The following is a 9,874-nucleotide window of genomic DNA, read 5'->3' as shown; positions in this document are numbered from 1 at the left end:
GGGGGGGGGGGGGGGGATACGCAGAAGAGAAGGCAGATGTCCTGTGGTTCTGCAGGGCTGGGGAGAAGTGTTGTGAGTTCATCAGCTGCGTCCTTCTTCTCCAGGATCCCCAGGACAGTGACTTCTGTCCCTTCTGTGATGATTCTTAGTGAGTCAAGCTCTGGACTGATAGGTGGCCGTGTGCTTTGGGTGAAGGCACAGCCTCGTGATCCCTACTTTCGTATAGGGTGGTTCAGTCTCTAAACACTCTTTGGGCTGTCATTCCCTGTGCCTCACAGTCATCAGAAGTAGACAGGCAAGAGGAGCTCAGCCTGGAGTTTGAGACTTGTGGTGCCTGCTTGTTAGTCTGAGGTGAGGTCTTTGATTTTATGTTTCTGACAAGTTCTAAGGTCATGCTGTGGAGCTGGCCCAATGACCATGTTTGAAAACGGCTACAGAAAATGGGGTTTTCTCTTCCCTGGAAACCGGGAAGCTAAGCACACTCTTGGAAACCAGAGTGTATAAAGGAAACAGGGCTTGCAACTTTTGGTACAGTGGGAGGTGGGTGCTGTTGACACGGTGGGATTATGTAGGATGCAAATGAGTAATGCTCGCATCTCCTGACCTGGGTACCAAGGTTGATGCTTGAGAATGAGGCCAGGCTAGGCCTTAGAAGCAATAATACCCATCCTCTGGGAGGTCATCTTTGTTCCTAGGTCTAGGGAAGGCCTGAGCAGTCCTCAGCACCAAAAGCTGGCCTGGGGCTTTTTGGTCTTATTTTTAAGCCCACTCTTGATTTTTGACCTGTTGCAGTTTGCAGCTTTTCCCTTCTTTGGGAAAGATGTGGGCGAGAAGAAAGGCAAAATAATTTCTTCAGAAGGCTGTAGGGTGTGTGGGGAAGAGATGATCCAAAGGAAAAGGCCAGTGAAGCAACCTTTACTAACCAATTCTTAGGCGGCGGAGAGGGAGGCTTGAGCTCCCTCTAGTGGTTGTAACTGGCACGACTGCAGCGCTCTGCTCTCTCCACTGTGGCACATGCTAGCAGAATTACACGTGCAGTTGAGGTGGTCCTATGGTAATTCCTATGAAAATATCCCAGTGAATTTGGTGGGAAAGAATTCAATATTTTTGAGCAAATTTTAAAAAATTTCTAACGCTACATGTACTTGGAAGAACTGAGAGGCGGTTATCAGTCATGCACACCTTTTTTAAAAATAAATTTATTTGTTAAAAAAAAGATTATAGTGCCAGGTGGTGGTGGTGCACATTTTTAATTGTAGCACTCGGGTGGCAGAGGCAGGCGGATCTCTGTGAGTTCAAGGCCAGCCTGGTCTACAGAGTGTGTTCCAGGACAGGCAAGGCTCCAAAGAGAAACTTTGCCTTGAAAAACAAAGCAGCAACAAATATTATAATATAATTTCATTTTCTCCCTTCAGCCGCACCCATAAACCCCCCAGTCCTTACTCTCATTAAGATCATGGCCTCTTTTTCTTTGTCGTTATTGATGGCAGTGGTGGTGGTGGTGGTGGTTACGGTGGTGGTGGAAGTGGTGGCTGGGCGGTGGTGGTGGTGTCTGAATGCAGGGTGCCCTGTCTGTATACCGTCACCTGTATGTATCTGGTTTTTGGGCTGGCCCTTTGGCATTGGATAGCCAACGATGTGCTCTTCCCTGGAGAAGACCACTTCTGCCGCACTCAGCGCTCCTTGGTTGCCTGTAGTTCTTTGTCTAAGGTCAAGGCCTCGTGAGCTTCCCCCTTTCACATCATCAGGTCTGCTGGTGTTGTCCTTGTGCAGGTTTAGGCGGCCATCTTGGTGAGACTTCATGGATAGAGCATCTCTGATGATGCTAGGCAGCACAATCTCACAGCAAGCTTCCTGTTCCCCTGCCTCTTAGAATCTTTCTGCCCACCCTCCCACAATGATCCCTGAGCCGTAAGTGTAGGAGTTGTATTGCAGATGTATTAGTTGGGACTGAGATTCACAACCATGCATTTAACAGGTTGTGGTTTTCTGTAGTGGTCTTTGTTGCGAAGAGAAGCATCCTTGATAAGGGGTGGGAACTATACTTTTTGCCTGTGGCTATAACGACAGATGCTTGAGTCTCATTAGAAATTTTGCTGGTTTGGTAAAGCGGTGGTTATAGCTTCTCCTCCAGGATCCATCTTATAGTAAATAAGTGTCCTCCTCCTAGTAAATGGAGGCTGTTGGATCCTTTCGCCGCCTGTGCTCTCCATCTTTGCCACCCCCATCAACCCCTGTAAGTTTCCGTGTTGCTGGCTATTGACCTGATCTGGAAGCGCCAGTCTTTAGATGGCTCCCAACACCTACATTACAGAGATACCTCCAGTTTTCAGCTATTGCTCTAACTCCCTCCTCTTGAGAGAGAAAGTATAGCTAGATTATCACAGAGTCTCCTGGGTTTTGGTGTTGGCACTTTCTGTCTTTGAAATCTGAGCCAATCCATCAACCTTAGATGGCTTCATTCTCATCTATAAATTGGGCACTATTTATACTGGAGTCGGTGGCATTAAATGAGCTCTTTCATAACAAGCATTCCTTACAGGCCTATCCTAATAGCCCTCATTGTTGCCGAACGTCAGGAGGCCTGCTAAAGGTTGAATCCTATCAGTTTGAAGGCGTGATGTTCTGGGATAGGAGTGAGGGCAGTGGAGATGGAGGACAAGATAAAGTGTCTTTGAAAGAATGAAATGACAGGGCTTGATGCGAGACTCCAGAACCCCAGGCTGACCCGGTGGTTTTCTAGATTATGGTTCTCATGGAGATGAGGGATTTGTGAAGGATGTTGGAAAGAGATGTTCTATTCCATCATTGCTATGCTGAGTTTCCTGGCAGGAGAAGGGCTTCAGGAGAAAGTTCTAGGAGGCATTTGGAAATCAAAGTCCACAGTGCAGATACATGAGTCTTGTGAGTCCACATGAACCAGAGGAAAATCGAGGAATCTTCTGTCATGGATTGCTGCTACCAAGATAGAATACACACACATGTGAGCATCAGACCAGGGAGAAAGAAGCTGGACCCTCAGAGATGGTCCATCTAAATCCACTGTTCAGACTCAATGTTTATGATATATACATTTAAAACTTTTGAATTTTATTTTTAATTATGTATGCATGTGCCATTATGTGGGTTGCAATTGTAGTATAGGTGTCTGTGGAAAACAGAGTTGACAGATGCTGTTGGACCTGGAATTATAGGTGGTTGCAAGCTGCTTCCCCATCCCATGTAGGTGCTGAGAACTGAACCCCAGGGTTCTTTGAAAGAACAGCAAGGGCACTTAACCACTGAACCATTTCTGTAGCCCAGAATATTTTTTGAGTGGTAGCTGGACCCCAGGCCCCTGACCAACACCTCAGCTCTGATTATGGACCTTGGACCATGGGATTAGAGGCACCTGAGAAAGTGGGAATAATTTCAGTACTGACTTCCTGAGCCAGGGAGAAGCCTCGTTTCTCTTCTTCTTGTTTCCTGTTGATCTTATTACCTAGCCATGGCTGGGCGTTTGCTCCACCAGTGTCCTAGTCAGTGGTTTTTATTGTTGTTTTGTTTTTACTCTTTTGGAAGAATAGTTAAGGAGTCTGCGCTGGACATGGGTGCAATTCCCAGTTCCTTTCTGGTGTGGTCTGGAGGCCGGAGAGCTAACCTCAGATGCTGTCCCCTGACCCACACGCCAAGCTCTAGGTTAGCAGTTTCTTGCATTCTGGGCACTGTGTTCATTGGCCCCAGTGTTTGCTGCAAAGTTACCCTAGGCCAGAATGACTTGCAGCCACAGTTAACTTGTTTCCTCTTGTGTGATTCTTACATTTGCTCTTCTGTAGCTGGCCTTTCTTTGGGATCCCCAACTCCCCAGTAATGACACGGAGACTTAAATTTTTTAATTATGAAAGCTTGGCCTTTAGCTTAGGCTTGTTCCCAACTAGCACCTATAGCTTAAATTAATCTGTTTTTGTTAATTCTATTAATCTACATTCTGTCATGTGGTTTTTTACTTCTCTTCCATTTCGTATGCCCTACTTGCTCCGTGTCTTGCTGGCATCTCTCATGCCTCTAGGTTCTAACATCCTGAGTTCCTTTCTCTGTTGGAAGTCCTGTCTAACCTCTCCTGCCTAGCTATTGGCCATTCAGCTTTTTATTAAACCAAGTCACAGAAATATATATTCACACAGTGTACAGATACCCTGTAACACTCTTCTGATTGGCAGTAGCAAATGTCCCATAAACTAGGCACTCTTTACCCATTAAATCCGTCCTTTTTATGAGCATATGTATAAGAATTAGGGCCCACTGAAAAGTTCGAGGAAAGAGCCTCAGAAGACAGCATCCTCCCTTCTGACACCCCACTGCAAATATAGGGGACTTCTCAAACCACCTCAGGCTCAGTGCTAATGTGCAAAGGGTCCAGTTCATTTACTACAGGGAAAGGATAGAGATTACAATCAGCCCAGAGAAATGCATGGTATAGGGTCTGGGGAAATACCAAAGCATTCCAGACATGGTTTCCTAGTGTCAGCGTGTGAGCCTCTGTGTCGAAAGTTCTACTGGGGCTCTGAACATAGGTGTACGCCACTGTCTTCCTGGAAGACCCGTCTCCACTCTAGTGGGCAATGAAGCTCTTACTGGCTCAGAGTCCTGGCTCCAAATCATATTGGTGTGGTTCAAGTCCTCAGGTAAACAAGACATTCTTATTTGGTGTAGCATTCTAGGGACTTGGTATTTACCTCCCAGAAGCCTAGGGTAAAGGCCAGACTTTTTAATTCATGATATTGAATTCTCCATTATGTCACATAAATAAAAGGAAGGTAGAAGTGAGAGTTAGTGCACATGTGAGCCTACCTTATGAACTCTTTCCCGACCACTGTGAGCCTGCCTTAATGAAAAGTACCTAAGATCCCAAGAAGAACTATTTTTTTAAAAACAAAAATAAGAAACCAAAAATGAAATTAGAAGTGAATAAGCAGCTCTCTGGAGGCTTTTAACCATGGGACACAAAGGTACACAAAGAACAGATGGGATACAAGGCAAAGTAGATTATCTCTTTTACTGAAGGGCTGAGCATCTCCAGGCTGCAAATCTACCTACGAGCCAACCTTCCGTTTTATTGGAGGAAGCATCTTGACAGTCTCTTCCATCAGCAGCCCGGTGATTGATGACGATGTATGTAAAGCTTCACCTTGAGCACTCAGATGTAATTGGTACTGGGCTGCTCCTAACCTTCAAGATTCAGAAGAAAAGATAATGGATGAGGACTGAGAAAATGCCAGACATGTGCTCTCCTTCAGTAAGGAGCCAGGCTGCTTATTGAGGTCCGGGGAACTACCCTTCTGGGCACAGCGAGGAAGCAGTTTTGAAGATTTGAAATAAGAAGAAAAAAAACCCGAGTCATTTCCAAGGACAGTATGACTTTGATTTTATTAAATGGAGAGATCATATACTGTAATTTATATCTTTGAGAATTTTCTGATGTTTTGAGCTGGATGTAGTGTTACACACCTGTAATCTCACCACTAGGGAGGCAGAAACAGGAGAATTGCTAAGAGTCTGAGGCCAGCCTGGCCTACAGCCAGACTGTATAGTAAGACCCTGATTCAAAAGCAGACAGGGCTATGGTGATGACTCAGTACTGCCAGTGCAGGGACGAGGGGCTTGGCCTTGAATCCCTAGCTCTCCTGTAAAAGCCCAACTTAGCTGTTTGTCTATAACCCTGTACTGGGTGTGGGGGTGGAGGGAGAACCTGGATCATACTTCAGGCTTCCTAGTGAGCAGTCTAATTAAATCAGTGAGTGCCAAGTCTAGTGAGAGACCCTATTCAAAAAGCAGGATGGATAGAGACTGGAAGATTCTCAGTTGTTGACTTCTGACCTCCACATGCACACGCATAGGCAAACATACCCATATGTGTGTGTGTGTGTGTGTGTGTGTGTGTGTGTGTGTGTGTATTCTCCACACATTGGCATAAAACACACAAAATCCCAAACCATAATAAATACACACATACCCTTTAATTTATATCTGTGGGGATTTCTTTCCCTGTGTTTTGGATTTCAGTTTTATAAAGCCCGTACTTTATGCCATATATTTTATTTTAATATGTTTGAATTTACTTTATGTGTATGAATGTTTTGCCTGCATGTACCATGTATATGCCATATGCCTGATGCCTGCAGAGGTCAGTAAAGGGCATCAGATTCCCTGGAACTAGAGTTAGGGTTGGTTGTGAACCACCATTCTGACATGTCAGGGTTTATACCCTGAAAGAAAACTGACTAGTTGGGGCTTGAACCTGGGTCCTCTGCAAGAGCAACACATACTCTGAACCACTGAGCCATCTGTCTCTCCCACCGCTGTGCCATATATGTTCATTTGGTCCTGTGACTCATGAAAGAGTCATGAGGATGCAGTCAACAAGGCAGAAGATTGAGCTCACAGGAAGCGATCTGATTGCACGAGGATGACTTCCTTCTGATGCCTGTAGTTTAGAAGAACAGTCACTCCTCCGTTGTCATGACATGTCTGTTTTCCAGTGTGACTTGAATAGAACCTACCCAACAGGAAGCCGAAAAGTCAGCAAAAGAATGTGTCCCTAAGTCTGTGTGCTGCATTTGCCTCCATCCCCAAGGGACAAGCCTATTGCTATCTGGTGTATATGTAAAGAGCATCTGAAAAGTGGCCCAACAGGGGTATCTAGAAATAGCGACTTGGAAAAGAAGGGAGATTAAAAGTGTTAGCGTAAAGAGGATGAAGGGCCATTGTCACAGAATGTCACCTGTATTCTTGGGGCTGCCAGGTACAGGAAGCTGTCTGGGTCAGGCACCTAGCTAGCAGTGAGTATTAAATGGTTACCTTCACATGCCTGATCTCAGAGTCCTCGGCAACTTTGAGAGAAGGTCAAGGAGGAGGGATCCTGGTTTACAGATAAGAAATGTGAAATTTAGTGTGGTTAAAGCCTTGCTCCGGTTACCCAGCCAGTCCAGTGCAGTAATAGCAGCATGTGTGGAGCACATACCCTGTGAGTGTTTACACGGTGCTTTTGGAGAAGACAATTAGCCCTGAGCTGTCTGTAAGGTGGTGGCGGAGGTGTAATAGGCAACCTGTACAAGGGAATATAACTGAGTCACCATAAAATTCTGGATTTGGGGGTGTGACAATATGTTGTTTCCTCCTAAATAAGGATATTTTAGAAATAATATCTGTATTCTTTGAGAAGATCTTAAAATGTGTTTTGATCACCTTCCCCTTCCTGGCCCCTTGTAGATCCACTCTTCCTCCCTACCCACTTAGACTTGTGTGTTGCTACTGTATTGCTTCATCCCTCTGGGTGAGGCTTTCTGATCTGGGCAAAGCATTTGGCCTCTCTCCTTTCTCATCCATGAAGTACAGTAAGCATTTAATTAAATTAAATACTAAATAGGTGTAAAGTGGAACCATGTCTGGCCCCCGAAAAGTGCTTAATAAATGTTTGCACATCTCGACTCGACATCTGGGGAGTCTACCGTTGGTCTGAGAGACCCACACCGAAGCAGAGGCTTAGACTTCAAGGACAGTGAGTCCCCTGCTTGTCTCTACAGGAGTGAGAAAAGAAGGTTCTTTAGGAAATAGGAGACGGGAGGTTAAAGGATTGCAAGAGTAGGGGTGGCCAAACTGGCCACGAGCAAAATCCAGCTTATTGGCTAAGATGGCTTTTATATTTTAAATGGCTGATAGAAAAATATGAAGAAGAATGATACTATATACCATGTCAAAGCCTTTGAAATTTCTGATCTGAACTCTGGTCTTCATGATTATGTAACAAAGTCGTTTCACCTCTTCAGCCCATATTGTGAATGTTTTAGTGCCTTGTGTAATGGGATGAAGACAGGGATCAAGAAACAAACAAGCAAACAAGCTCCCCCCGCCCCCAAACAAAACCAAAACCATGATATAGAGGCTTCAGTCATGTCCTACCACTAGGGTCCAGTAATTAACTCAGCCCATAAGGTGCAGTCATGCTTAGCCTACAGCAAGCTTTGGGGTGGGGAATGAGACTGTGAAGGGCTGGGCAGCAGAGAGTTCTTTTGCCTTTCAGTCTGTAAAGTAAGAATGTCAAGGAACAATTGTTTCTTCATTCCTGTGAATGTAGCCTTGTGTTCTCAAAGGTCAGCGCCTGTGAACACATCATGGTTTCAAGTGGGTTCCTATGGTAATGGGGCCGTGGTGACTGAGGGTGTTTTGTGTCAGGCCAGGGCTGCTGATTTTCATCGGTCAGTGTGTCTCATGCTTGCTTCCCGCAAAACGTAACCGTTTCTGTTTTTCCCTTTTTGTTTTCATCCTTCTTGCTCCTCGCACAGGCCTGGAGCCAGAGGACCCTCCAGCAGGTATGGCTTTGCATGCCTTCTTTCCTCGTGTGCCTTGGTGCACCTGGGATCCTTGAATTTGAGGAAAGCCAGCGGTTGTTACCTAGGAGTAATGGGGTTTGTTTTTGTTTTTTGTCTTGCCACAGAGGAGTGGAGACTTTCATCCAGTGCCGATGCCAATGGCAACGCCCAGCCCTCCCCACTTGCTGCCAAGGGCTATAGAAGCGTACATCCCAGCCTTTCTACTGACAAGCCCCAGGTAGGTGTGCACCCGCAGATGGGGTGGGAACTCAGTAGTGATGCCTATTCTCAAATTTGGCAGCCCAAACTTGTGGCTTCCTGCTAACCCAGCTGGATTGTGGAACAGGAGTCCAGTCTTTGGTCTTCTCTGAAATAGTTTTCTTAGGAGGAGAGTTGGGATCAAAGGGAACAGGAGTATGGGGTGAGGTTTGGTCTATGTGGCTGTTGGAAATAGGCCTGCTGTTTTCCAGGATTAATATACACGTGGAAGGGTTCTAAAAGAAGGAATTCATTTAGCCTTGGGCAGGTTGAGCTTATTTTTAAGGGATTCTTTAGAGCATAATCAGAGGAAACCCTCATATTTACACCATTAACTTTCTAAAGCTGAGACTCTGAACACTGTGGTCACAGAGGGACATCAGGTATTTGTGACCAGACCATAAACTCAAGGGCCTGAGGACAGAAATCACAATGGCAGCACACACAGCCTGGCCTCAACATCCAGCTCAGCTCTGCAATAGAAAATCCCCCATCTACAGCCATACCACCGTATGAACGGTATTGAACCGGCACAATCTCCTGTGATCTTGAAAGCTAAGCTGGGTTAGGCATGGCCAGTACTTGCATGGTGTACTGCTATTACAGTTTGGAGTAGGGTTGGCTTTAGTTGTTGCTGCTGGGTATTTTTCTACCCTTTCTTCCTTCTCCTCTCTATACTTTGTTATTTGTTAAAAGGCATAGAGCCTATCATTCCAGCGGTGTGTGAAGGGTGCTGTATAAGGAGGAACCACTAACATGGAATGGAGCCATCTTCCTTATAGGGGATGCTACTGCTCAGACGATCCCTGGGTGGTACAAGCTACCCTGCCTCATTCTAATGCTCCTCATCTGTCTTGTCCAAAGGCTGCACCGTAAAGCCTTTCTCCCTCCTGCCTTACCTTACCTCCCCACTTGCAGCTGTGTACACCTAGGCCCTGGTTGGAGCCAGGAGCTGTGGATATGCCTGGCCTCCCAGAGATCACTCGTTCGTTAAAAGACTTGCCAGAATTTTCCCATTTCTGAAAGTTTTCTGAGCATGTAATGTGTTGTCTGTGGCAGTGGTGCTTCTTCGCGTTGTCTCAAGGATGGGCACTATTGCTCTACCCAGATTGGAACACAACAAGATCTAGTCAAAGCAGAGGTTGAAGTACCTTGCCTTTTACCATCAGTGAGCCCCAAAGGCTAACCCTCCAATGCCTCTTGGTTTTGTGATACACACACACACTCACATACACACACACACACACACACACACACACACACACACA

General features: G+C 45.7%; 1 protein-coding gene across 11 annotated transcripts in view; it reads left to right on the top strand.

Annotated features, from left to right (window-relative positions):
- Sorbs1 (sorbin and SH3 domain containing 1) overlaps positions 1-9,874 on the top strand; it is a 224,156-nt gene that overhangs the window by 122,983 nt on the left and 91,299 nt on the right. For 8 of the 11 annotated variants that reach the window (XM_026781543.1, XM_026781545.1, XM_026781546.1 and 5 more), the window contains one exon: positions 8,474-8,586. In XM_026781543.1, coding sequence (XP_026637344.1) covers positions 8,474-8,586 — 113 coding nt within the window. Of the gene's footprint in view, positions 1-8,321; positions 8,349-8,473; positions 8,587-9,874 lie in introns of all 11 variants that reach the window. The other 3 variants (XM_005352257.3, XM_026781542.1, XM_026781544.1) reach the window with 1 other exon arrangement.

The sequence above is a fragment of the Microtus ochrogaster genome, chromosome 8, assembly GCF_000317375.1.
Source record: "Microtus ochrogaster isolate Prairie Vole_2 chromosome 8, MicOch1.0, whole genome shotgun sequence".
NCBI lineage: Eukaryota > Metazoa > Chordata > Mammalia > Rodentia > Cricetidae > Microtus > Microtus ochrogaster.
The sequence above is the reverse complement of the archived record's forward strand: the minus strand, read 5'-3'. Positions and strand labels throughout refer to the sequence as shown.